This window comes from Oryctolagus cuniculus, chromosome 6 (assembly GCF_964237555.1).
Source record: "Oryctolagus cuniculus chromosome 6, mOryCun1.1, whole genome shotgun sequence".
In the NCBI taxonomy this organism is placed as follows: domain Eukaryota; kingdom Metazoa; phylum Chordata; class Mammalia; order Lagomorpha; family Leporidae; genus Oryctolagus; species Oryctolagus cuniculus.
In genome coordinates this window covers 2,549,541-2,577,146 of record NC_091437.1, presented here as the reverse complement: position 1 = coordinate 2,577,146, position 27,606 = coordinate 2,549,541, and the positions used below count along the sequence as shown (strand labels likewise).

Here is a 27,606-nt window from a genome sequence, read left to right as displayed (position 1 = left end):
GCCTGAGTATCCCAGAGAGAGCCCTTCTCCCAGAAGATACATCCGCTCTTGGCAATTACTCGATCACACAGTATTCTCCATGTGGAGCTGAGGGTGAGGAAGAGAAGATGTAAGGAAGGGGAGTGGAGACCACAGGGAGGCTGGGGCCTCATCAGAAGGACGAAGGAGGCAGAAGAGTGGCAGAGGTCATGGAGGGCTGAGATGACCAGAGAGTGAAGGCCGTCTAGAGAGGAATGAGGAAGGCAGGCACGACAGCAGTCAGTGCACAATATGTTCAAATGAAGAAAGCCGTGGAATGAAAAAGGAGGTAACCAAGGCTGAGCTCGAAAGACGCAGCTTGTGGAGTCCGTGGGGTTTGTGGCAGAAAGGACCGCAACCGGGTGAGTCTTTTGCTGACAGGTTCCATCCAAGGTGAGATCAGTGAGCAGTTCTGTGAGCACAGATCCGCGCTCCTCAGTAGATCCCCACAGCCCTGGGTCAATGCCCTGACTCTCCTGTGAGTCAGAAGCAGTCTACATGCAGCTGTGTTATAGACGCTGCCTATTTCCATGAAAAACATATATGTGTTCACATATAAGAAATTAACATGCCTTATTGTACTTGATAGGTAAACTGTTGAATGATCAGTCTATCTCTTATAAAGTAGATGAATCTGGTAATTAATTTTAAAAATAGAAACTTTATTTATCTAAAGAAATCTTCTTTTTTTAACTTTTACTAAGTCTTAGAATTGATACAGGAATGACTGAGCCACACAGGTCCCATCACAAGCACCATACACTTCAAATAAATCGCACCCCAGGGTGTCTGACAAACTAAGCAGCTTAACTGAAAATAAAGTCTGAAAATATCATTTCATTATTAATAAACATTCTATTTATTCTCTAATTTTAGTAATCAAATTGGATTTTAAGTTTTGAAAATGGAAAGATGAATATAATGGTTTTGTTTCACATAGCTTATGGAGGTTAAGATAGAATCATTTCTAGTAGTGGAGTTTCAAAATTACTTTGAACATAGATTTCTTTTTGAAGATAAATTAAACTATCACTTTTGAAGCTGCTCATAGGCAGCATAGGAACCTATTGGGGGAAAGGTCTCTGACCACAGCAGGTTCAAGATGCGAGGGTCAGACCCCCCAGACCCATGCTGTGTGGACCACCCTGTAGTCAGGTGCTGTTGACACAGGGTATGTGCCTGACCAACCATGACCTTTGGTGCTGGGGAGAGGGAGCAGGAGGATGGAGAGTGGGCATGTCTTAGGCCTAATCCTAGGGTGTGGACAGTGGGCGTGTCCTAGTCCTGATCCTAGGGTGTGGACAGTGGGCGTGTCCTAGGCCTGATCCTAGGGTGTGGACAGTGGGTGTGTCCTAGGACTGATCCTAGGGTGTGGACAGTGGGTGTGTCCTAGGCTGATCCCAGGGAGTGGACAGTGGGTGTGTCCTAGGCCTGATCCTAGGGTGTGGACCGTGGGTGTGTCCTAGGCCTGATCTTAGGGTGTGGACAGTGGGTGTGTCCTAGGCTGATCCTAGGGTGTGGACAGTGGGTGTGTCCTAGGCCTGATCCTAGGGTGTGGACAGTGGGTGTGTCCTAGGCCTGATACTAGGGTGTGGATAGTGGGCGTGTCCTAGGACTAATCCTAGGGTGTGGACAGTGGGTGTGTCCTAGGACTGATCCGAGGGTGTGGACAGTGGTTGTGTCCTAGGCTGATCCTAGGGTGTGGACAGTGGGTGTGTCCTAGCCTGATCCTAGGATGTGGACAGTAGGCATGTCCTAGGCCTGATCCTAGGTGTGGATAGTGGGTGTGTTCTAGGCCTCCTCTTCGTGGAGGAACGACACAGGACCCTGCGCTATTCTTTTGTCTGCTCGGCCCTCCCCGGGTTTGCTGCTGGTTCTTCCCGGGTTGGCTACCATCCCTTCCACCTCCGTGGAAGGGCAGTTCCCCCTGCCACTTTCCCCACTTCCGCGGGGGAGCGGCACACCGCCGGCCAGCTCTCTTGGGGGCTGCACAGGTGTTCCTTCAGATAGATGTTCCTTGTGCATGCTGTCTCTCTCTTCCTTTATAGTCCTCTTCCACCAATCCCAACTCTGCTACCTACACACTGAGTACGCTGCTCTCCTCCAATCAGGAGCAGGTCCTGCTGTTTATTGGTTGAACTGGAGGCAGCTGTGTAGAAGCTGTTTCCTCCTCTCCCAGCGCCATATTGTGGGAGAGCAGATGCATAGAATAAGTCTTAATTCCAGTAACAGTATAGTCCGAGTTGCTCCCCACAGGTGTGTCCTAGGCTGATCCTAGGGTGTGGACAGTGGGTGTGTCCTAGGCCTGCTCCTAGGGTGTGGACAGTGGGCGTGTCTTGGCCTGATCCTAGGGTGTGGACAGTGGGCGTGTACTAGGCCTCATCCTAGGAGGTAGACAGTGGGCGTGTCCTAGGCCTGATCATAGGGTGTGGTCAGTGGGCGTGTCCTAGGCCTCATCCTAGGGTGTGGACAGTGGGTGTGTCCTAGGCCTGATCCTAGGGTGTGGACAGTGGGTGTGTCCTAGGACTGATCCTGGGGTGTGGACAGTGGGCATGTCCTAAGGCCTGATCCTGGGGTGTGGACCGTGGGAGTGTCCTAGGCCTGATCATAGGGTGTGGACAATGGGCATGTCATAGGCCTGATCCTAGGTGTGGACCGTGGGTGTGTCTCTAGGCCTGATCCTAGGGTGTGGACAGTGGGCGTGTCTAGGACTGATCTTAGGATGTGGACAGTGGGCGTGTCCTAGGCCTCATCCTAGGAGGTGGACAGTGGGCGTGTCCTAGGCCTGATCATAGGGTGTGGTCAGTGGGCGTGTCCTAGGCCTCATCCTAGGGTGTGGACAGTGGGCGTGTGTGGGGAGCAATCCGGACTAGACTAAGTTACTCGAATTAGGACTTATTCTATGCATCTGCTCTCCCACAATATGGCGCTGGGAGAGAAGTAAACAGCTTCCGCACAGCTGCCTCCAGTTCAACCAATTAACTGTAGGACTTGCTCCTGATTGGAGAGCAGCGTACTCGGCGTGTGGGCAGCCGAGTTGGGATTGGCAGAGAAGGACTATAAAGGAGGAGAGAGACGGCATGCACCAGGAACATCTATGGGGAACATCTAAGGGAACCCGTGCAGCCCCCAGAGAGCCGGCCGGCGGTGTGCCGCTCCCCTGCGGAAGTGGGGAATGTGGCCAGGGGGAACTGCCCTTCCACGGAGGTGGAAGGGATAGTAGCCAACCCGGGAAGAACCAGCAGCAAACCCGGGGAGGGCCGAGCAGACGAAAGAACAGCGCAGGGTTCAGTGTCGTTCCCCCACGAAGAGGGGGAGCGACATAATGGTGCCGTGACTCGGATAGGAAACCTAGGAGGGAAGAAATGACTCGGATAGGAAACCTAGGAGGGAAGAAATGACTCGGATAGGAAACCTAGCTCGGATAGGAAACCTAGGACGGATAGCAAACTTAGGAGGGAAGAAACGGGAAGAAATGGGAAAATACCGGAGAGAGAAACTAGCAAACAGCCTAGGGAAAAGCCGGACGAAAAAGGAGCCGGAAGAAGCTATTGAAAGCCTAGGCATAGACTCGAAACAGCCTAGGGAAAAGCCGGACGAAAAAGGAGCCGGAAGAAGCTATTGAAAGCCTAGGCATAGACTCGGATTCGGACTACGGGGGGAAGCTGGGAGAAATCTCTAAGGTCGAAAGCGAAAGTGAAAGCTAGAACAAACAGACTCGGACGCGGACTGTGGGGAGAGGCCAGGAGAAATGAGGGAGGAGTATCGTTGGAAGAAAGCTTGGGGAAACATACCGGGTAGAGAAAAATGTTAGGGAAATTGAAGCCGCGGGGGGCAGGCCGAGGCGGAAACGAAAGCCACTTTGGGGTTCTCAAGTTAGCCCGGGAATAGGGGGCGAAAAGTTGAAACTAGAAGCTGAGACGTAAGCCAGGTTGGGATCCGTCTGATTAGCCCGGGGAGCAAAGGACGGGAAGCCAAACCGTGGGGCGGAGACGTACGCTGGGTTGAATTCGCCAGGCTAGCCCGGGGAACTTAGATTGAATCCTAGTGGTGGAGACGCAAGCTACGCTGTGTTACTCGCGGAAGCCGCCGCGTGCAGAGAGAGCACGGGGCGTGAATAGATAAGGGAACGCTGGCGTAGGCCGTGGTTCAGACGCGAAAGGGTTAAGCGTGGAGACCGCGGAGCGCGCAAAGCCGAGCCGCGCAAAGCCGGGAAGCTGCGCAGATGAGAGAGGCGCGCGGGCTGAAGCGGCGAGGTGCCGGGAAGCTGCGGGGATAAGAGAAACAGAAGTTTGGAAGTGAAGTAAAAGAGAAATGGGAATGCTGGAAGATAGAAGTGAAATGGGAGAGGTAGGAATGCCCGGAGATAGAGAAATAGAGAAAAATAAGGCCTCCCCTCAACATGCAACAATTAGGAGGCTTGGATTCGGTCTGCCTGATTTAAGGCGGTAAGCGCCAGCAAAGCTCGACCAGAGTATGACCTGCAGGGCACCGAACACAGGCACGCATCAGCGCCTAAAAACCTCCTCACAATGGCGAAGAGAGGACCCGGATTCGGTTTTCCTGATTGATAGGACTTGTAAGAGCCTGTGGCAACTCTAGCAAGTACAGCAGAGTGTGTGCTGCGGGACACCGAAGACAGGCGCGTATCAACGCCAAAAAATAAAAAGAAAGGGGGATCTGTGGGGAGCAATCCGGACTAGACTAAGTTACTCGAATTAGGACTTATTCTATGCATCTGCTCTCCCACAATATGGCGCTGGGAGAGAAGTAAACAGCTTCCGCACAGCTGCCTCCAGTTCAACCAATTAACTGTAGGACTTGCTCCTGATTGGAGAGCAGCGTACTCGGCGTGTGGGCAGCCGAGTTGGGATTGGCAGAGAAGGACTATAAAGGAGGAGAGAGACGGCATGCACCAGGAACATCTATGGGGAACATCTAAGGGAACCCGTGCAGCCCCCAGAGAGCCGGCCGGCGGTGTGCCGCTCCCCTGCGGAAGTGGGGAATGTGGCCAGGGGGAACTGCCCTTCCACGGAGGTGGAAGGGATAGTAGCCAACCCGGGAAGAACCAGCAGCAAACCCGGGGAGGGCCGAGCAGACGAAAGAACAGCGCAGGGTTCAGTGTCGTTCCCCCACGAAGAGGGGGAGCGACAGGCGTGTCCTAGGACTGATCTTAGGATGTGGACAGTGGGCGTGTCCTAGGCCTCATCCTAGGAGGTGGACAGTGGGCGTGTCCTAGGCCTGATCATAGGGTGTGGTCAGTGGGCGTGTCCTAGGCCTGATCCTGGGGTGTGGACAGTGGGTGTGTCCTAGGCCTGATCCTAGGGTGTGGACAGTGGGCATGTCCTAGGCCTGATCCTAGGGTGTGGACAGTGGGTGTGTCCTAGGCCTGATCCTAGGGTGTGGACAGTGGGCATGCCCTTACACCTGACAGACAGTCTGGCGGGAAGGCACCAGCCTCTGGTTCCAGCATCTGCCTCCAAATGCAGGCTCCAGTCACCTGCGGTAACAACAGCAGAAGAGCTTTCCACTGCTCTCTGAATGTGCAGAGTATGTCGCCCCAAAGGTGGTGTTCAGAAACAAACCATGGGGCCTGGTTTCAAAGCGATGCTCTGCCCAGCTGCACTCAGCACGCCAGTTCCAAGTGAGCACCAGGAGGTGCCTGGTGCAGCAAGCTGGTGCAGGAGGGTCCCGTCCCATGTGGGGACACAGACCGTTTATGTGAGAGGAGTGACCACAGCCGTGAACTTAAACACAAAAGGGGCAGGATCTGAGGAGCCAAAGCATCATTCTGAAACTGATTACTTTTTAAATCTTTTAGTTCACTTTTCCACGTTCTTTTTGAAGACAGAGATTGTACATTAGAAAATCAGTTTGGAAGTCATGACTCTCACACACGAGTGAAACCAGACAGAGTTCTGAATGAAGACAAAATTGTGTGCTTACATTCAAAGGTCGTGCGGAATCCGGTTAAAATATGAAGAACGGAGTCAACGTGGAATGACCACCTTTGTGGGTTTGGTTGTACTTTTATGACAGCATTGGGTTGTGTTTGATGTAGGATGATGGAGGCACAGGCTGGACTTCAATATTGGACCTGAAGTGTAAAATTCTTTGCACATTACTTCCCTAAACTGCTAATCGGTTATGACAGCACCTGATTCCATGTGTCATCAAACAGGTGGTGTCCACGCCTTCTACCTCTGAACACAGTGCAGGTACTTGGCAAACCCCATTGAGACTCTGTGTGCATCTGGCTGCTGGCTGGCACTTGTTCACGAGTCAACATCTTTCTAGGACTGAGAGACAGGGACGCATCATGGACGCAGACAACAAGACACTAGCCCAGGACTTTGTCTTGCTGGGCTTCCCGGGGCCCCAGGCCCTCCAGCTGTCCCTCTTCTCATTGTTCCTCGTGATGTATGTCCTCACAGTGGGTGGGAATGTGGCCATCCTGGTGCTCGTGGGTACTGCCCCCCAGTTACACACTCCCATGTACTTCTTTCTGAGCAACCTCTCTTTCCTGGAGATCTGGTATACCACCGCCGTGGTCCCCAAAGCCCTGGCCGTGCTGTTGGGGAGGAGCCAGGACATAGGGTTCCCCAGCTGCCTCCTGCAGATGTACCTGGTCTTCTCCTTAGGCTGCACAGAGTACTTCCTCCTGGCTGTCATGGCGTATGACCGCTACCTGGCCATCTGCTACCCGCTGCGCTACGGGGCCATCATGAGCAGTCTGCTCTCCTTGAGGCTGGCCCTGGGCTCCTAGGCCTGTGGCTTCCTGGCCATCATGGCACCCACTGCCCTCGTCAGCAGCCTGTCCTTTTGCGGTCCCCATGCCATCAACCACTTCTTCTGCGACATCACGCCCTGGATCGCCCTGGTCTGACCAGCACACAAGCCGTGAAGTTCGTGGCCTTCGTGATCACCTGTGTGGTCATCCTGAGTTCATGCCTCATCACCCTGGTCTCCTACGTCTACATCATCAGCACCATCCTCAGGATCCCCTCGGCCAGTGGCCGGAGCAAGGCCTTCTCCACGTGTTCCTCCCACCTCACTGTGGTCCTCCTGTGGTACGGGTCCACCATCTTCCTGCATGTGCGAACCTCCATCAAGGACGCCCTGGACCTGAGCAAAGCCATCCACATCCTGAACACCGTGGTGACCCCCGTTCTCAACCCCTTCATCTACACGCTCCGGAACAAGGAGGTGAGGGAGAGTCTGCTGAGAAAGTGGAAATCAGGTAAACTCCTCACGGTGTGACGGGGAGGTGTGCTGTGTGCTGGCCCCCAGACTGCAGGGCTCTCCATTCCTGCAGCATGGCAGGTGTTCTGATCATGGCTCCAAGTGCACCACAGAGTGACAGGGATGCTTCTTTGGTTCCAGCAGGGAGAAAACAAAGGGGAAACACCTGAAAGACAAAATCAGACCTATCAAGGGAAACACTGTGTGCAGGAGCTCTCCTTTCTCACACAGGAGGGGAACAGGAGTTTTTGATAGAAGCAAACTATCTTGTCCAAGCGAAATAGTTGTATATTGACATGGGTTTTCTTTCGAGTTTTTTTTTTTATAACATTAGGGACACATACTCAGTGTGAAGCGTGCATTACTAAAACTCCAAGTTCTCGTTCTTTGTAAGATTTTTGTATCACCTTGTAAATCTGGGGTGTAAGAACTAGGACAGGAAAATGCATGAACTCATAATGGAAATGAGAGTGCCATTATTCCCACATGATATTTTCTTGGGTGAGGTACGGTAATAGATGCAGATGGCAGGGGAAGCTGCTAACTTACAAGATGCCACGTCAGATTCACCAGGACTGAAAGGGTTTGAGTAAAGCTATAGAAGTCCCATGATGATCCATGGTCAAGGTGCTATCCCACAGAATTAGAGTTTCAGAGAAAAATAACCTTGGGGTACAATAATTAGAGTGTTTTTGTTTTTAATTTCCCTCCAAAAGACCCCATCTTAAGGAGCCAGAAGCAGGCCTTGCCTTCTCAGCCATGCACCCAGGAAGATTCACTTCCCCTCACCCACTTCCCAGGACTGGGGATAGACGCTGCAGTCGGGGGCTGGCCAACAGAGCCAGGCAGAGGAGCGGGCTGGGGCTGTGTTCTTCCCCCAGGAGGAAGGCGGGGGCTGGGAACAGCTGCCCTCAGACTTCTCTGTTCCCATCATTGGGAACCTTTCCTGGTTTTGTAAGTGAATGGGGCGGGGAAGGCTGCATGTTCGAAGGACATAGGAGAACATGTTTTAACTGAGACCGAGTCCCCTGGCAAAGATGTGTCTCTGTTGAAAGTCTACCTCCTGGGGCCAGTGCGATGGTGCACTAGGCTAATCCTCCACCTGTGGCACCGGCATCCCATATGGGCACCCAGTACAAGTCCCGGTTGCTCCTCTTCCAGTCCAGCTCTCTGCTGTGGCCCAGAAAGGCAATGGAGGATGGCCCAGGTGCTTGGGCTCCTGCACCCGCATGGGAGACCAGGAAGAAGCACCTGGCTCCTGGCTTCCAATTGGCGTAGCTCTGGCCATAGCAGCCATTTGGGAGAGTGAACCAATGAAAGGAAGACCTTTTTCCCTCTCTCACTGTCTGTAACTACCTGTCAAAATAAAAAAAAAAAAAAACTTAAAAAAATCTTAAAAAAAAAAAAGAAAGTCTGCCTCCTAAGAGACCGTGGGAGGGAAAAGTGGTGCACATGATTTACACTTTTGGTCAGAAAGGATGGCCCAAAGACCCAGGGAGGCCCATGTTTTTTTGTTTTGTTTTGTTTAGATTTTTTTATTTATTTGAAAGGTAGAGTGCAGACAGTGAGAGGGAGAGACAGAGAGAAAGGTCTTCTATCCGATGGTTCACTCCCCAAATGGCTGCAACGGCTGAGCTGCACTGACCTGAAGCCAGGAACCAGGAGTTTCTTCTGGGTCTCCCTTCGTGGGTGCAGGGGCCCCAGGACTTGGGCCATCTTCCACTGCTTTCCCAGGCCATAGCAGAGAGCTGGATCAGAAGAGGAGCAGCTGGGATTAGAACTGGCACCCATATGGGATGCTGGCACCACAGGCGCAGGATTAGCCTACTGGGCCACGGCGCCGGCCCCACAGCCGTGTGTTTTAAGGCTTAGACTCAGTGAAGAATGCACAGCCTTGTAGAGAAGCAACTGGGAAGCAAGACTGGGCTCAAAGGGTAACAAACGGAGGGGGCCCAGCCTGGCCCTGCTGCTCAGCCCCTCTCAGCCTCTGGGAGTCCATACCCAGCTCCAGTACATGGCATGGCACTTGTCACTTGAGGTTCTCCAGGGAGAGAATAGAGAGGCATTTTCCTAGGTTGGAAGAGGAATCTTTCTCTCTCTCCTTTCTCTCTTTCTCTCTCTCTCTCTGCCTCTCTCTCAGATTTATTTATTTACTTGAGAGGCCAGACAGAGGGAGAGACAGAGAGAGAGAGGTCTTCCATCCACTGGTTTACTCCCCAAATGGCCACAAAGCCAGAGCTGAGCTGACCCTAAGCCAGGAGCCAGGAGCTTCTTCTGGGTCTCCCACATAGGTTCCCAAGCACTCAGGCCATCTTCCACGGCTTTCCCAAGCCATCAGCCGGGAGCAGGATCAAAAGTAGAATAGCCAGCACTCAAACCAGTGCCTCTATGGGATGCCTGTGCCTCAGGCAGATGCTTAACCTACTACACCACAGTGCCTGCCCTGAGGAATCTGGCTTCTATGACTTGTTTTGGGACAAGGGTTGGGGATTGAACTAACTGAAAGCATATTACTCATCCAACAAATACTTGCCAAGCAACTATGGAAGGCACTGTTTATATATAATCAGGAAAATCACTGAATAAGAAAAAAAAAACTCTCCCTTCACATAATAAGGGGAGAAAGGCAGAATATAATAAAATGAATGAATGAATAAACTTGACAGTATGTTCTTCATTAATAAGTGGATGGAATAGTTTAATCAGCAGTAACAGATTTAATCCATTTATTTAAGTATTTGAGACACAGACAGTTGTCCCATTTGCTGACTCACTCCCCAGATGCCCACATCAGCTGGTGCTGGGCCAGGGACAAAGGCAGGTGCCTGGGTCTCCATCTGGCTCTTCGACATGGGCAGCAGGGACTTGACCACATCTGCTACCACTGCTGTTCCCAGGGTGTGCCTCAGCAGGAAGCTGGCATCAAGAGTGGAGGCAGGACTTGAACCCAGGCCCTGCAAAGTGGGACTTGGGCCTCCCAGCTGGTATAGTGACTGCTAAGCCAAACACATAACCTGCCAATAATGGATTTAAAGTCCTACATTTAAGTTGGTAAAAGGAACTTTCAAAAAACAAAACAAAGTCTAAAATAATGCTCTAGGGCCAGCATTGTGGTGCAGTGGGTTAAGCTGCTGCCATGCGACACCAGCATTTCATATCAGAGCACCGATTCCAGTCCTAGCTTCTCTGCTTCCCATCCAGCGCCCTGCTAATGCACTTGGGAGGCAGCAGAAGACAGCCCAAGGGCTTGAGCCCCTGCACCCATGTGGCAGATCCAGAACAGGCTCCTGGCTCCTGCTCACAGCCTGGGAAAGCAGAAGATGGCCAGAATGCTTGGGCCCCTGCTCCCACGTGGCAGATCCAGATGGAGCTCCTGGCTCCTGGCTTCGGCCTGGCCCAGCCCTGTGTTGCACGCATTGTACAGGGTGAACCAGCAGATGAACAATCTCTGTCTCTCTCTGTGACTCTGCTTTTCACATAAATTAATGAAATCAATCTTTAAAAAAAATAAAATAAAACTCTGAGATATTTAAAGGTACATTTTAAGGCAATAAATGTGAAAATGTGACTGAATATCTCTGAGGAGAGAGAAAGGGAAATAGGATCTGGAAAATATGAATTACTTTATCTGCAACTGTTTTCAATAAAAAGTGTAAAGCAAATAAAAAATAGAAGTTTCAGTAAAAACAGAATGTGACCAGTTCAGTAGGAGACAGAGCAGGAAACGTAAGACTACTGCAGTGCCAGGATCCCATTTGGACACTGGTTCAAGTTCCGGCTACTCTACTTCCCCTCCAGCTCTATGCTATGGCCTGGGAAGGCAATAGAAGATGGCCCAAGTCCTTGGGCCCCTGCACCCATGTGGAAGACCCAGAAGAAGCTCCTGGCTCCTGGTCAGATTGGAGCAGCTCCAGCTGTTGCGGGCATTTGGAGTGAACCAGCAGATGGAAGACCTCTCTGTCTCTACCTCTGCCTCTCTGTAACTCTGCCTTCAAATAAATACATAAATCTTAAAAAAAGAAAAACAAGATTTGTGGAAAGAATTGTGGAAAGACCCCTGATATCAGGCTACAGGTTTCTGATTGCTCTGACACACTGCCGTTGGCGGGGTCAGGGTCTGGAGAGCAGCGGGGCTCCGTGGCAAGCAGGCCAGACTTTGCAGCATGGGGCTGGGAGAGAAACCATGTGGTGCTCAGGAGCCCCCTGAAGCTGACACTCGTGTTTGAAGGCTTGGGGGTGTCTGAGACGTGGGAAGGCAGCTCTGTCCTTACAGCAGGGCAGAGTGCAAACACTGGTTCCAGCTCAGAGATTTTGACTGGGGGGCAGCGTCTGAGCATGGGAACAACCAGGACCAGACCCGACTCAGGATGGAGGGCCACCCTTGTGGAGTGGAGAAGACCCTGGCCCACGCTGGGGCTTCCATGGCTCACTCAAACTCCAGCTGATGCCATGACCTTGCCGCGAGTTCCACCATTCAATCTCAGCATTCTAAATAAAAGCTCACACAGGAGCTGGTGCTGTGCTTTAGCAGGTGAAGCCACCACCTGCTGTGCCAGCATCCCATAGGGGTGCCAGTGTGTGACTCAGCTGTGCCACTTCTGATTCAGCTCCCTGCTAATGTGCCTGGGAAAGCAGCAGAAGATGGCCTAAGAACTTAGGGCTCATCTAAGACACTGCCCTTGGCTTTCCTCACTGACCTTAGCTTGGATTTTAGGGGCCTTCCTAAGAAGCAGGACTGTCTTTGGGAAATGATAGAAAAAGGAGGTTTAGACTCCAACTGAGTGCCCTTCAACCTGGGATCCTGACCCCATCCAGGTCTCCCAGGCACTGAGGGATGGGGCTGTGTTTGCAGAATTGTGCACAGTCAAGGGGATGGCATCGGGCAGGAGAGGAAGAGTCAGCAGCCCAGAGGGCCTTGGGAGCTCTTCCTGCTGGAAGGGTCCATGTACTGGACCTGGAGGAAGTGACCTCACTTCCTTGGTGACGGGCCACAACAGAACATGGAACTCTGGTAACCAGGCACCCACATTCTAGTGGTAGCCATTGCCACCTCACTTGATAGGCAACGTTGCAGGGAGAACTATGTTCCCTTGCTGCTGCCCTTCAAGGCGAGGCTCTCACAGAGCCAAAGCCCAGAATGAAGGTCTCTTCCAGCGTGTAACATGCTGGCTGAGCTCTCACTATGGACGCCTGTGGCCATGGGGGAGGAGGCAGCCACAGGTAACAGGGTTTAGCAGCCCCGGAAAGTCCCGTCCAGGGCTGGAGTCTCTGGTGACCCACGTGGGCTGTTCTCCCGTCCCCACGAAGGGGACAAGACGAGGGACCCTTCCCACACAGCACCAGGATTCAGGCATTGGAGGACAGCTGTGGTGTCGTCTGTACCCATTCTAGGGATGGCGGATGGGAAAGTGGGTGTTGGGGGCCATTTTGTCTACTCAGGGGTTACACTTGAGTTCTCCTGTGTCACCTGGAGTCCTCCTGGCTGGGGGTATACCCAGATGTCCCTACGTATGTGACCTGGGGAGTGGAAATACTCACGGGGTGTCTCCTGTGGGACACTGACACCTTCTGGCCTGGCTCTGGGCACTCTGTTTGCAGGGCTCCACACTGGAGATCAGCAATGATTCCCATGAGGAACTCATCTTCTCAGGCAATGGACAGGTGCGTCAGGCCAACAGCCATGGACAGTGCTGGGCTGGGCTGAGGGAGGGGCCTAGGGAGATACACAGGCGGGGACTCAAGATGAGCAGGCTGGGCCGAGGACCAGAGCCTGGATATAGGTACTTCTGGGCCCCGTTCTGGTGTTTCCAACCAGAGTGACTGACCCCAGTCTCGTTCCTAAGAGATCTCGCCCCTCTGCTGCCCACTGACAGCTGGGTTATGGCAACCCCATGTCAGGTCCTGGTGGGATTTTCAGGGGACAGATTACTACTGGTTCCCTGGATATGAAGTCAAGAACGTCCGCGTGTGGGACAGCACGGTTTTCCCACCCAGCCCGGGAATCCCAGGCAGGGGTCAGCTCCGCTGTGCTTCCAGACCTCCCCACAACCCAAGACGGAGAACCCAAACCCCACACACAGGGGTGAGGCTTACCCTTGAGAGAGAGAGAGACTACTACATGCACGTGTCGGCAGTGTGTCTCTCGGTCTCAGCCATGGAACCCCCACCCGACTCCATCCTGTTCCATGAGAAAGGACATTTGTCCTGCGGCTCAGCTGGGATTCCAGTGCTCGTCCCCGGCTGCCCTGCTGCAGGTCACGGCCTCAGAGAGCGCCCCTGGAAGCATGGTCTGCTGGGCAGTCACAGCCCAGGGCCCACACGAGGGCGGCTCTCACACAGGAGTTTGCACACAGTGCTGGGGGCTGGATGTCCCTGTGTCTCCTGCTTGTACATGTCCATCTCCGTTCACGTGTTCTCGTGTTCTCCCGTGCTTCTCTGTGTCCTTGTCCCCTCTCCTTATCAGCACGGCAGACCTGGGGCCCACACCATGGCCTGGCCTAACGTCCATCACCTCCTCAGGAGCACATGGCACATGCAACCGCACTCAGGGACGCAGAGTCAGAGCGTCCCTGTCGCTCTCACAGGAGCTAATGCCCTGCTGAGACAGAGGCCCAGACAGCACTTGCTGGGGAGAGGGGCTGAGGTGTCCCCTGGAGCAGCCACGGTCAGATCACCGTGCAGAAGGGCTGTGGCCGGGACACTGCCAGCTTCCATCTCTGCACTGCTGCTCCCAGCTGCTGGCCTCCCTGGGGGTATAATCTGCCCTCCCGACTCTTCCACGCTGCTCTCTGTGTGGTCAACAAAGTCACTTTCGGCCTTTCATTCCCAACCCTCAGGGATGTGAGGAGTCACCTGGTGCAGCTGGATGCCCTCTGTGAGGGGGTCTTCTCCCAGCCCAGACTCCCGTGGTCGGGGGTCCCTGGATCCACCTCTGACTCCTGTATCTGCTGGTCCCCTCTAGTTTGGAGGTGTGTCCACACTGCACCTGGCGGAGGTCTGCCCCCTGCGGAGCCTGCAGCCAGGCACCGGGGCGAAGCTGGAGGAATCCCTGGTCCCAGCCTCCCCAGGAAGAACCATCGCTCACCTGTCCACTCTGCTGTGCTCATATGGTGACTTCAGCACTGTTCCGTATTTTTTGGACCAGATATTCCATAGGTGAGCGTCTGTGCTCTCCAGGCACATGGGGCCTCTGCTGTGTGCCAGAGCCCCCTAGCCGTGGCTCTCTGTGCCTGTGTGCTCCTCTGAGAAGTGGGGTGGTGTGGGCGTGAGCCTCAGGGTTTGACAGGGACCATGTGACTGCAGACATGGCAGGGGCCTGGTGCCTGCTCTGTGGCCAGGGCTGCTGGCGCTGCACTCATCCCTCTTCTTCTGGTCTCTGCACCCTCGGGACTCAATAGCCCACGGCCCTCGAGGTTTGGAAAACCCCACAGAGAGCAGCCCTGCTTTCCCATCTGTAAAGGAGACCTCCCAGCCCCAGTGACTGATTCAGACAGAGTAGGGCCCAGGCACTGGGTGTGAGGCCCAGGCCCCTCAGCTCTCTGGCAAGGTTCCATGTGTGGTTCATCCCCACATCAAGTGAATGTTAAAAACTGGGCAGTCACTTTACAGACACGTGTCACAGCTCAGCGAGCAAAGCAGACAGCATTCCCGGGGCCTCTAGACTTGGGAGGACCTAGACTCCCCAACTGAACGCCTGCCCGGGTCCTGTCCACAGGGTCAGAGGGGAGAGGATCGTCCTCCCATGGTCTTGCCAGAATGTCAGAGCCCAGGCCCCACTAGGACGTCACGGACTGTGGGTCCAGTCAGAGGCCTTCTGTCCCTGCAAACTGTGGGAGCGAAATGAGGGCTGTGGCTGGGGAGGGACAGACAGGGTGTGGATCTCCCCCTTCCTGTGACTCCTCTGAGAGCACCGAGGCCCGAGGACTCCCCTCAAAGGGAAGGAGAACAGAGCTAGGAATGGGGTCCCAGACCTGCAAAGGAGAGGGGGGCTGGGGCGCAGAGCAGCCAGGGGTCCATGCCCAGGACAGGTGCTTCCCAGCTCCACCCACAAACCCCATCCCCGCCCCTGCCCCAGGAGGCCCAGACCTACAGAGATCCTGAGAAACCTGCTCCTAAGTCTGCCTGGAGCCTCCGTGCTGAGCACTGGGGAACCTCCCCTCAGGAAAGGTCACTGGGAGGCTGTCACCACGGGGTGTGCACCAGCCCTGTTGACCAGGTCTCCCACGGCCAGGGCAGCCCAGGAAGTCTTGGGGGGTGGGGTCATGCTCTGGACAGGCAGAGGCATGCCCAGGGCCCCAGAACCACAGAGGGGCCCCAGGCAGTGCAGTGTGACGGCCAAGGCCAGCCTCTGACCCTGCTGCCCTCGCTTGTGTCCCCAGCAACATGGCTTCCTTCCTGGGACGCTGCAGAGACCTGTACAAGGCAGAGCTCCATGGCAACACCAGCCTTCCACTGCTGAAGATGAAGGTGGGCTGCAAGCCTGTCAGCCTACCTGGAGGAGACCTGGGGACCCAGGTGTACTTTCTGTATGCCCTGCCCGGACACACCCAGCACCCTGAGGCCAAAGCAGACGGTGAGGGGCAGCTCAGTCTGCAGGTCTCTCAGGGGTGGTGTTTGGGGCTGGAATCCCCTTCCAGGCAGTGCGACCTCTCGGGGTTTGCAGAGGTCACTGGAAGGTGATTCACGTTGGCGACCCTTTCTCTTCTTCCAGCTCCTGCTCTGCGTGCAGGGCCAGCACCCTTCTGCACACTGGCTCTGGAGCCAGCTGCAGCACCACTGGCTCAGCCAGGACCTGCTCCAGAGCCAGGGCCAGCTTCCCCACGGGGCCTGCCCCCATGCGCACAATCAGCACCAGGGCCAGCTCCACAGGCCTCCTCTGGCTGGGCTGGGACTGCAGAGGAGCTGCCTGGGGCGGAGATGGTTGACATCACCGCCTTCTCCCCCAGGACGATGGCAGAACAGCTCACACTTCTGGATGCGGTGAGCAGCCGGCTCTGCTGGGCAGGGCCAGGACCACGGCGTCCCTGTGGCACCTGCTGTCCCACACAAGCCCTGGCCAGAGTCCAGTGTTCTGAGTCAGCCCAGCCTTCATGTCTCAGCCCCAGTGTGACCCGGGCTCGTTTCTCATGTCCTAACCCACGTGTCCCCTGTGCACAGCAGAGATGGGACACACTCATGCCAGGTGCACAGAGCGACAGACAGAAAGCTGGGCACGGTGTGGCCCAGTGGTGGTGGAGGGCACTCACTGAGGTGCAGCCAGGCCCCCGTCCCTGCCGGTCTGCCCAGAATGCCTACCTGTCTCAGCACTGATCAGGCTTCAGAGTTGGACGGGGTCCCAGAGCAGACACGCAAACAGAGCCCCTTGTTGTAGCTACCAGAGGGAGGTGTGCTGGGATGGACACAAGGAGCACAGGGCTGATGGCGATGGGCCGAGGGATGGGGAGTTGGCCAGGATGCCCCGGAGAAAGTACCTCTGTGTCTTCTCTCCAAGAATGGGCTCTGGGCCGTGGGGCTCTAGGCACCTTCAGTGGTCTGCTGCTCCCACCGCTGAGAGGCCCATGCACAGCAGCCCTGCACTCTGAGTGGGGGTGGCTGTGCCCATGGGACACTCTCCTCCCCAGGAGCTGTTCCAGAAGGTCGTGCCCTTCCACTGCCTGGGCTCCGTCTGGACCAAGAGCAACAAGAGAGGCAAGGAACACCTGGCCTCCACTGTCCATGCCACTGTGCAGCAGTTCAACTGCGTGACAAATTGTGTAGTAACCACATGCTTGGGGGACCCCAGCATGAAGGCCACGGACAGGGCCCGTGTGGTGGAGCACTGGATCAAGGTGGCCAAGGTCAGCTGCGGGCAACCAGGGCCCTCGCTCACTGCACTCTGGGAATGGCCACTTTGCTTTATCAGCCCTCGGGAGTACACCCTGTGGCTGAAGACCCTGCACAGACCCTGGGCCCTTCCTGGCAGGGAGGGGCCTGACCTGACTCACTTCCCCCAGGGGTGCATGCTCCCCTCCCACCTGAACCTCTGTGTGGGTTGAACCCAATCCTCTCCCTGTGAGGGTGGCCACAGTGCCCTCGTGCCTTCCTGTGGCTCTGTGGGCATCTGATGCAGCAGGGGGATGTCAGCCCAGGGGGATCAGGTGACTTCTCCCTCATCCACTCTGCTCTCCAGGAGTGCCAGACCCTCAGGAATGTTTCCTCGGCCCATGCCATCCTCACTGCTCTGCAGACCTCCCCAATTTGTCGCCTGCAAGAGACGTGGGGAGAAGTCTCCAGGTGGGTGCCTTCTCCCACAGGAGCACCAGGGTGTACCTGGGACCCTAGGACTCAGCACTAACCCCCATGACTCTGGGAGGGGCCAGACGTGGACTCTAAGGGGAGGCATGGGGAATGGCACCTTCGAGACCCCTAGACCTTCTGCCTAATTTTTCCCACAGGATATTTGCTTTGCTGTCAGACACCAGTTCTTTAATAGTGCTCCTGGGCAGCACCGGAGCTCCCTGTGCAGGTGAACTTGAGGCAGAACGGTGCTGCTCAGTGGAGGGGAGGGGCCCAGGAGAACCACTTGAGCTCCCCTCCTGTCCCCTGGGCACCAGGGCTTAGGGAACTCAGTGGGGAACTCACCTGGGCCGTGTACATCCTCCTTGCTGTCGAGTGAAGGGAGCTGCACTCACCATCCTCCCATCACACTGAGTAGCTCTTCCTGGTTTCCCATCTCCACAGCAAAAGCTGCAAAAAATTTGAGCGCCTGTGTGAGAAGGACAATGGCTTGAGCAGAGATCGACTCACCAAGGTAGGGAGGCTGGGAGGCGGGGCAAGTGCTTGGGGGGTAGGGAGGGAGCAAAGTGTCGCCACCCAGAGCCTGTGCAGGCCCTGCCTGTCACTAGAGATGATCCCTGGGGTCCACTCCCTGAGTGGCAGGGGAGATGTGCAGCAGAAGCTGTGGTTCATGCTCAACCCTGCTGGGGCTGGATGAGCATACAGTGGGGCTGGGTGGCCAGCACCTGTCAGCCAGGCCTCCTGAGACCACCTGGCCCTCTCTCTCCATGGTGGTGCCTGGCCAGGGACCAGGACACAGAGAGCCCTGATGGACTCCTGCCCAGGGGTGCAGCTGGAGTTGGGGTGAAGCAGTGGGGTGGCGGTCAGCTGGGGGCAGGGCAGGCTCTCCTGTGTAGCCCTGGGCTGGTCATTGCCCATGGCCTCTGATTTCTCAAGTAGAGGATGGGGCTGATGAGCCTGTTGTGCAGGGCTCATGGGGGTCGGTGAGGCACCAGGAAGGGTGATGCGCGGTGCAGGGCCTGGCCTTCTTCCCAGGGGACAATGAGGAGGAGGAGGGCAGGCGTAGGTTGCTGAGTCAGGACAGCTGTGGTGGGGGGGCGCCCAGCACCCTCGCCAGTCAAGGAGCAGACCCAGGGAGACCCCTTGCTCAAGGTGCCCCCAGTGAGGGTGGGAGCCACAGCATCCAGATAGAGTGCACTTGGGGGAGGGGGTCAGACATGCCATGCCCCAGCAGAGGGCCCAGGTGTGGGCAGGGGTCAGAAGGACAGGCCCTAAGACCCTGACCTTGATCCTGGCAGAAGGGAGCCTTCAAGCTTGCTGCCCGGGAGAAGAATCCGCAGAGAGCACAGATGAGGCTGCGGAAACAACAGAAGGTGCGTGTGCCCGGGTGAGGGGACTCCTCCGTCACACCGGGGCCCGAGCCACAGGAGCAGGGCCTCCACCTCCAGCCCTCCCTGCAGTCCCCACACTGCCTCAGTGGCCTCCACCAGAGAGACCAGAGCCAGGGCCTGGGGCAGCTGGACTCTCAGTGCACTTGGGGCTGAGGTGGTGCTGGGGGTCACACGGCCTGTGTGCCCTTGGACATCCCAGCAGGAGTCCTAGGGGTGCCTGCTGTCCTGGGAGTAGCTGGGAGGATGGAGAATGGAGGAGGCTGCCAAGGTCCTGGATGGCTCCCAGGGGAGACATGAGCCAGGGTCTAGGAGCTGGGGTGGAGGGGTCTCTGGGGCCAGGGCTCGGGGGGCAGCTGAGAGCAGGTGCTCATCACCACCCCCTGTGGCACAGGGAGTCGTCCCCTTTCTTGGCACCTACCTGAAATACCTGGTGATGTTGGACACTGTGATGGGGGACTCTGTGCATGTGAGTGATCCTGGGGCAGGTGGGGTGGGCCGGGTCCCTGAGGCTTGGGGGCGGGGCGGGGTGGGGAGAGTCTGGACTGCGCTCTTAGCCTTCAGCGCTGCCCCCCCTTCTCCTGAACCTCACAGCCGTCCCTGGGGCTGGGGCTTCACTGCCTCTGCCCTGGGAGTGTCGGGGCCTCCAACCGGGTGCCCCTCCCTTTCCTGGAGGGACAAAGCTACACAAGGTCTTGGCTGAGCCTCCTTGGCCTCCCCTCGGGTAGGCTCCATGGGCAGAAGAGAAATTGGGCCCAGCAAGGTCAGGAAGCACTGACATGGCCAAGCACCCTCGCCCATCCCAGCCTCTGTTTCCCTCCTGTCACCAGGCAGGGGAGAACAGCAGGTGCCTGAGCCTCAGCTGCCAGGTCCCCTCTCCAGAGCTCACCCAGATCCTTGTCCTTTCCCACCCACATCCCCTTGACGGCCTCATGAAGGGGAGGGTCGGGGCTGGGCCCAGCTGGGGGCGGTTCTGATGGACTCTGTCTGCCTTCCAGCAGGCTGATGTCAGCTTCCAGAAACTGAATAAGGTGAGCAGCTGTGGCCTCACTCAGGGCAGGAGGGCACTGGGGGTCACAGGTGGCCCCGGTCGGGACCCCATGCATCACCCCTGCAGCTTTGCTCTATTAGGAGGGCTGGGTGCACATGACGGGGAGACCCATCCCTAGGGCGGGTGCGGGTAGAGGACTGGAATCAAGGAGAAGCCTGGGGAGGGGCTGTTTGCACCCCCATCGGAGGCCAGGGTGGGGCCTGCATGGGCTGGAGGGGAGGAGGCCTCTTAAGAGGAAACACCCAGAACCCCACAGCCCCTCCCCTACCAGGTCCCCACAGCGTTCCCAGCCCAGGCCCTGACAGTGTCCTGTGTGTCCCTCCATCCCCAGGAAATGAAAGTCCTGCAAGAAATCCAACTACTGCAGGTGGCAGCGAGCAAGTATTATTTTAAGCGTGATGAGGAGTTTGGCGTGTGGTTCCGGTCTGTGGAGTTTCTCACTGAGAAGGAGAGGTGAGTGATGGGCAGGAATCAGGTGAAGCCTAGTGTGGGGGTGGGGAGGGCTCTCCCTGCTGTGCAGCTGCGGGGAGCATCGTCCAGGACCCTGGTGGGCAGCAGGCCCTGTCCCATGGGCACTGCTGGCCCCAGGACTGCAGCTCCTGGACAGGCCCTGGGAGGGAGGCCTGAGCTGAGGCTCTTGGTGGACTCATGGCTGTGCTCTCTCCGTTAGCTATGCCCTGTCCCGCCAGCTGGAGCCCCCTGTCAAGAAGCCCACAGCAGCCTCAAGGCCATGAACACCATCGTGATGCCCTCGTGACCAAGTGCCTGGGACCTCAGGGGCAGATCTGAGCTCATTGTGAGCCTGGTGCCTGGGACAGTGGCCTCCCTGTTGTGAAGCTGAGGCCTGCATTGTATCAGTTTAATTGCCCCTCTTATGTTTTCTCTTTTCCTCCATTTAACTATAGTCACTGTTATTAACTCCCTAGTAGAGTTTTATTAAAGTTAACATAAATATGTTGCACCATGAGTTTCATTATTCCTCGTCATTGCTTCCCCATATCTGAGGTTGTGAGCGGTGTTCCACCCGTGCAAATGTGCTGCGGACATGGGCCCCTCCTAGTTGCAGCTCCTGGAGCTGCACCTCGCTGGTTGAGGTTCCCTGAGGTTCTTCTCCTAAGAGGAGCTGGCAGATCATGTGATGCCTGGTGTAAAAACACTGCCTCACTCCTCCTGCATTTGCTGCCCTGGGTTTAGGATGTTGGGTCCAGCCTGGCCTGGCCTGACTGTGGTGGGCCAATGGGAGGTGAACCAGCAGATGGAAGGTCTCTCTCTCACTTTGCCTTCTAAATATATAAAAGAGGGGCTGGTGCTGTGGCATAGTGGGTAAAGCTGCCACCTACAGTGCTGGCATCAGGGGTGTGTTTGAGTCCCGGCTGCTCTCCTTCTGATCCAGTCTCTGCTATGGCCTGGGAAAGCAGTGGAGGATGGCCCCAGTCCTTGGGCCCCTGCACCCATGCAGGAGACCCTGAAGAAACTCTGGCTCCTGGCATCCGATCAGCCCAGCTCCAGCCATTGTGGCCATTTGGGGAGTGAACCAGCAAATGGAAGACCTCTCTATCTCTCCCACTAACTCTAGCTTTCAAATAAATAAATAAGTAAAATAATAAATCTTTAAAAATAGAAAAAAGAATAAAAAGCATTTTAGATGGAAGGTAAAAATACTACCACAATGTCAAAATGCTTGATCATAAAAGTTTGTTTTGATGTCTGTATCACTACGGGACACATTAATGGCTAGTATCCCTGAGACATCCAAATGAATGTGTTGCTTATTTTCGTAGGAACAAGCTGTCTGTTTCTGGAAATAATGGACACACTAAGGGCTGGGCTTCATTGCAGCAGGTGCCCCTTCCTGACACTTGCTTTGGTCTCTCATTCTCCATCTTCTCTGTATTAATTTTTCTATGTCCCCACATTTTCACTGGAACTTGCATCTTCAACCTGCGAGGCGACAGCAGTGCTGCAGGGTCAGCACCTGTGCCTGTGGACGGCACATTTGTCTTCAAGTCCCCTCAGGCAGAGCTGTCTTAGGAAACGTTCCTGACACACCTGGGAGCCACCAGCCTTGCAAAAGCTAGGCACACCTGAGGGGAGTCCCAGGGCCTCAGGCACCAGCGCTGACACACGGTCGGGCCAACCGACACCTGACGTTTGCTGTAAATGATGTCGTAGGGCAGGGACTCGACCTGGCCTTTCTGATTCCAAAGGCTGACTTGAACTTGTCTTCTTGCACTTTGCTGTGTCTCACCTTTGCCACCGTTGAATCACTGCGTAAGTAGTCACCATCAGGCACATGGCAGTGTTTTCCGGTTGGGGCTCTGAGTGCTGGTATTTAAACTCTGGCACAGGTTTTGGTGACACGGCACAGATCTGTCAGGTATGTACATAGTGGAGGAGCTACAGCATAGAAGCTGCATCTCTGCACCCTGGGGGACACTGCCGGGTTCCTGGAACGCTTGTAGCATTGCACACCCACAGCACCAGCTCCCTTGCATGGCCGTGACCCTGCCAAATGGTGCTGTCATTCCCATTGTGATTACCTGACTGCTCTGTGCTTTCAGGCTCCATCTGAGTGTACCTGATTCCTAAAGAACTTGAGCATTGTTGCAGGTGTTGGTCACTGAAGAACCTCTTTTATAGAGACATTAGGGGTGCGTGATGGGGTGCTGTGGGGTAGGCCGTTGCTTGGGACAGCTGCATGCCATATTGGTGTGCTACGCTGCTTCCCATCTGGCTCCCCGCTAGTGCAACCTGAGAGGTAACGGACGCTCGCTCAAGTGCTTGGGTCCCTGCCGCCCACACCGGAGATCTGGATGTATTCTGGGCTCCTGGCTCCTGCCTGGCCCAGCCCTAGTTGCTGCAAGCATATGGGGCCATCAGCAGATAGATCTCCCACTCACCTTGCCTTTCAAACAAATAGTTATTTTTAATTTATTTTAAAACATTGTTGCTGGGGCCGGCACTCAGCTTAGCGGGTAAAGCTGCCACACCTGCAGTGCCGGCATCCCATAAGCGTGCTGGTTTCAATTCCCGACTGCTCCACTTCCGGTCCAGGTCTCTGCTATGGCCTGAGGAAGCAGTAGAAGATGGCCCAAGTCCTGGGGCCCTGCACCCGCGTAGAGACCTGGAGGAAGCTCCTGGCTTCAGGTGCAGGGCCTGTGCTGACACAGATGTGACCAAGTGCAGGGCCTGTGCTGAGCCAGACGTGACCACGGGTGCAGGGCCTGAGCTGACCCAGGTGTGACCACGGGTGCAGGGCCTGTGCTGACCCAGGTGTGACCACGGGTGCAGGGCCTGTGCTGACACAGATGTGACCACGGGTGCAGGGCCTGTGCTGACCCGGACGTAACCACAGGTGCAGGGCCTGTGCTGACCCAGACGTGACCACACATGCAGACTGTACTGACCCAGGTGTGACCAGGGGTAAAGGGCCTGTGCTGACCCAGACGTGACCACGGGTGCAGGTCCTGTGCTGACCCAGACGTGACCACGGGTGCAGGGCCTGTGCTGACCCAGACATGACCAAGTGCAGGGCCTGTGCTGACCCAGGTGTGACCAGGGGTGCAGGGCCTGTGCTGATGCAGGTGTGACCATGAGTGCAAGGCCTGTGCTGACCCAGACGTGACCACGGGTGCAGGGCCTGTGCTGACCCAGGTGTGACCAGGGGTACAGGGCCTGTGCTGACCCAGACGTGACCACAGGTGCAGGGCCTGTGCTGACCCAGGTGTGACCACGGTAGCAGGGCCTGTGCTGACCCAGGTGTGACCACAGGTGCAGGGCCTGAGCTGACCCAGGTGTGACCACAGGTGCAGGGCCTGAGCTGACCCAGACGTGACCACGGGTGCAGGGCCTGTGCTGACACAGATGTGACCAAGTGCAGGGCCTGTGCTGAGCCAGACGTGACCACGGGTGCAGGCCTGTGCTGACCCAGGTGTGACCACGGGTGCAGGGCCTGTGCTGACCAAGACGTGACCACGGGTGCAGGGCCTGTGCTGACCCAGGTGTGACCACAGGTACAGGGCCTGAGATGACCCAGGTGTGACCACAGGTGCAGGGCCTGAGCTGACCCAGACGTGACCACGGGTGCAGGGCCTGTGCTCACCCAGACGTGACCACGGGTGCAGGGCCTGTGCTGACACAGATGTGACCAAATGCAGGGCCTGTGCTGACCAAGACGTGACCACGGGTGCAGGGCCTGTGCTGACCCAGGTGTGACCACGGGTGCAGGGCCTGTGCTGACCCAGGTGTGACCACGGTTGCAGGGCCTGTGCTGACCCAGACGTGACCACGGGTGCAGGGCCTGTGCTGACCCAGGTGTGACCATGGGTGAAGGGCCTGTGCTGACCCAGATGTGACCACGGGTGCAGGGCCTGTGCTGACCCAGATGTGACCACGGGTGCAGGGCCTGTGCTGATGCAGGTGTGACCATGAGTGCAAGGCCTGTGCTGACCCAGACGTGACCACGGGTGCAGGGCCTGTGCTGACACAGATGTGACCACGGGTGCAGGGCCTGTGCTGACCCAGACGTGACCACAGGTGCAGGGCCTGTGCTGACCCAGACGTGACCACACATGCAGACTGTACTGACCCAGGTGTGACCAGGGGTAAAGGGCCTGTGCTGACCCAGACGTGACCACGGGTGCAGGGCCTGTGCTGACCCAGACGTGACCACGGGTGCAGGGCCTGTGCTGACCCAGACATGACCAAGTGCAGGGCCTGTGCTGACCCAGGTGTGACCAGGGGTGCAGGGCCTGTGCTGATGCAGGTGTGACCATGAGTGCAAGGCCTGTGCTGACCCAGACGTGACCACGGGTGCAGGGCCTGTGCTGACCCAGGTGTGACCACGGGTGCAGGGCCTGTGCTGACGCAGGTGTGACCACGGGTGCAGGGCCTGTGCTGACCCAGACGTGACCGCGGGTGCAGGGCCTGTGCTGACCCAGGTGTGACCATGAGTGCAAGGCCTGTGCTGACGCAGGTGTGACCAAGTGCAGGGCCTGTGCTGAACCATGTGTGACCGCGGGTGCAGGGCCTGTGCTGACCCAGGTGTGACCATGAGTGGAAGGCCTGTGCTGACCCAGACGCGACCACGGGTGCAGGGCCTGTGCTGACCCAGACGTGACCAAGTGCAGGGCCTGTGCTGACCCAGGTGTGACCACGGGTGCAGTGCCTCTGCTGACTCACGTGTGACTGCACTGAAGAGACTGTGTACTGAATATCCTCTCCTGTTAAAACCATCTTACCAGGGTGGGCATTGTGCCCACCTCGTTCAAGTCCAGCTTCCTCCACTTCCCAACCAGCTTCCTGCTAATTTGCTCCTAGGAGGAGCAGGCGAGGGCCCAAGTTCCGGGGTCTCTGCTACTGATGGGGAGCCCCAGACTGGGCTCCGGGCTCTCCGGCCTCGGCATGGCCCACTGTGGGTATCTGAGGAGTGAACCAGCTAGTGGAAGCTGTTTCTCTCTCTGCAATTGCGTTTCTAATAAGTGAAAACAAACACACAAATTTAAGAAGGAAAAATGAAAGCCGCCTCGCCTGGGTGAGGGTCAGAGGGCGCACCCCCGCGTCACCTCCTCTCCTGCACTCTGTCCCACCACTGGCTGCTGAGCCCCCAGGGCCCACGCCTGGCTCTTTGGCCCCTGAGCCAGGAGGGAGACGCAGCCTTTGCTTGTCCCTCCCGGCCCTGGCCAACTCCGCACCTGCTTCCCCGCGGCCCCGTCACAGAACGAAGCAAACAGGTCCCCAGGGCTGGTGTGTGGAGCTGAGTGGAGCTGAGCTTCTCTGCCCTGCTCTCACTGCCCGGAGGGACGGCTCAGGGTGGGGGGAGACGCGAGGTCCCCGGCCATGCAGGAAGCAGCAGCCAGCCGCAGCCTGCCCAGGGGGCCACTGCTCTGCCTGCCGCTGGCTTAGCCGTCCAGGGAGCAGCTGCAGACAGGGCGGCGGGAGCTGACCCAGGGCCAGCTTCTCCCCTGGGCTGCACCAGGGGCCCCCGGCGGCTGGGCGAGGCCTGGTCCCCAGCCTCACTGGCCAACTCACCAGGACCTCCTGGGTGAGAACAGGTGTCGGGGGTCCTGTCCGCTGCCGGGGCTCCCCACTCAGCCACAGTTGAGAGCTGCGGTTCTGCAGTCAGCGCCTCTCACCTGTTCCCCTGGCGCCTCAGGAGGCAGGAAGCTTTGCTCAGGGTGAGAAGTCAGGGCTTTGCCTTGGGCGCAGAGATCATCATTCAAAGATGGAGACATGCCAGCAATCGGGTGCTTAGCAACCGGTTAAACACGAATTCTCTCCCTAAATACAACTGCAGCGACGGGACTCATCTTACTTTACAAAATACTTCCTTGCTCAAAGGATTTGTGTCAGGAGCCCGACTGTCAGATGATGTCGCCGCCTACTGGCCGCGAGCGAGATTGCAGCCCGGCCAGAACAGGAGAGGAGGGAGAGCCCTGCACAGGAGACCCTGGATTCCAGCTTGGGCTTGCGCCCTTTCCCGCCCCCAGCGCTGTGGGCGCAGGGACTGGGGCCCGCGCCTGATGCGGGGCCTGAACGCCACTTAGTGTTGGATCACATTGTGCCTCAATACGGAGAAGAATAAAGTACGGGAAGTAAGAGCTCAGAATATTGTTGGAGTAATTTTTTTTGACTACTTTTTACTTGTTGAATGCTATGGTTAGTGGTACATTAAGCCTGTGATTATAGAGCGCATTGAAATCATGCTTTTGCAAAAATGAAAGAAAAAAAGGAAGGAAGCAAGGATGAAGGAAGGGGATTGATGGGGGAGGGAACGTGGCTGTCTTCTTGGAATTGTACCTATGAAATACATGAAATCTGTTCTCTTTATATAAATAAAAAATTAACAATAAAATGATAAAAGAAGCACAAAAATAATTGCTGGGACATCAACGTTAACTTTTCAACTGACAGAATAACTCTAATTCTTGAATCTACATGATTGAGACATTTCCAAATAGTTGATTTTGAAGAACAGAGATGTAATGGGGGAGGGGATTATTGGATAGTTCACCATAAACTATTTTGGATTTTTCAAGAATAAAAATGTTGTATTTTTTAACATTTATTTCTTTATCTGAAAGAGTTAGAGAGAGAGAAGGAGAGACAGAGAGGGAGGTCTTCCATCCTCTGTTCACTCCCCCAATGGCAGCAGTGGCAGGGGCTGGGGTCAGCCTGAAACCAGGAGCCAGGAGCTTCATCCAGGTCTCTTAGGTGGGTGCAGGGGCTCCAGCGCTTGGATCATCTTCTGCTTCTCCCAGGCTCATTAGCAGGGAGCTGGGTCAGGAGTGGAGCACCGGGTATGGGATGCTGGTGTCGCAAGCAGTGGCTGAACCTGCTGCGCCACAATGCTGGACTGATGGGGTAATCCTAAAAGCCTTCGTGGGTTGAAGCAAAGCACCACAGAGTTAAGGATCCACGGTACTGGAAACCCCTCCAAGTGTCTGAGTCCTGCTTTGCTGTCCAAGTCTTAAAAGAAAAAATGTCAACCCAGAATACTGTACCCTGCAAAGCTTTCATTTAACAATGAGGGTGAAATAAAGACCTCCCATAACAAACAAAAACAAAAAATTTGTCACCAACTGGTCCAGCCTTACAAATGATGCTTAAGGGTGTGCTACACAGAGAAACACA

General features: G+C 56.0%; 1 protein-coding gene, 1 long non-coding RNA gene and 1 pseudogene across 3 annotated transcripts in view; 2 read left to right on the top strand and 1 right to left on the bottom strand.

The window, feature by feature from the left end:
• Positions 1-6,120: 6,120 nt before the first annotated feature.
• Positions 6,121-7,278, top strand: LOC138850040 (olfactory receptor 6F1-like; annotated as a pseudogene).
• Positions 7,279-12,289: 5,011 nt separating this feature from the next.
• On the top strand, positions 12,290-20,953 carry LOC138850047 (ral-GDS-related protein-like). Of its 2 annotated transcripts, none has more exons than XM_070075780.1 (13): positions 12,290-12,480; positions 12,859-12,921; positions 14,222-14,415; positions 15,639-15,832; positions 15,971-16,239; positions 16,881-17,096; positions 17,429-17,532; positions 17,980-18,049; positions 18,834-18,908; positions 19,318-19,392; positions 19,925-19,954; positions 20,306-20,427; positions 20,645-20,953. In XM_070075780.1, exons 1-13 carry the CDS (start codon positions 12,343-12,345, stop codon positions 20,706-20,708), a joined length of 1,614 nt encoding a protein of 537 aa, XP_069931881.1. In that variant the 5' UTR covers positions 12,290-12,342; the 3' UTR covers positions 20,709-20,953. The 2 variants fall into 2 exon arrangements, with proteins under 2 accessions (XP_069931881.1, XP_069931880.1); XM_070075779.1 differs by having other exon boundaries at positions 12,291-12,480; positions 19,922-19,954.
• A 5,630-nt stretch (positions 20,954-26,583) lies between these two features.
• Positions 26,584-27,606, bottom strand: part of LOC127485501 (uncharacterized) — a 178,624-nt gene continuing 177,601 nt past the window's right edge. The window contains exon 2 of the long non-coding RNA XR_007912513.2: positions 26,584-27,350. This is a non-coding gene — a long non-coding RNA (uncharacterized lncRNA). The remainder of the gene's footprint in view (positions 27,351-27,606) is intronic.

What these genes read in the sequence shown, in the direction of transcription:
- LOC138850047 (XM_070075779.1), top strand. Translation starts at nt 12,343, where the DNA reads ATGTTCCCTTGCTGCTGCCCTTCAAGGCGAGGCTCTCACAGAGCCAAA. An exon ending in AGCTCACACTTCTGGATGCG is followed by an intron (nt 16,240 to 16,880) that starts GTGAGCAGCCGG and finishes TCTCCTCCCCAG; the next exon opens with GAGCTGTTCCAGAAGGTCGT. An exon ending in TGATGGGGGACTCTGTGCAT is followed by an intron (nt 19,393 to 19,921) that starts GTGAGTGATCCT and finishes TCTGCCTTCCAG; the next exon opens with CAGGCTGATGTCAGCTTCCA.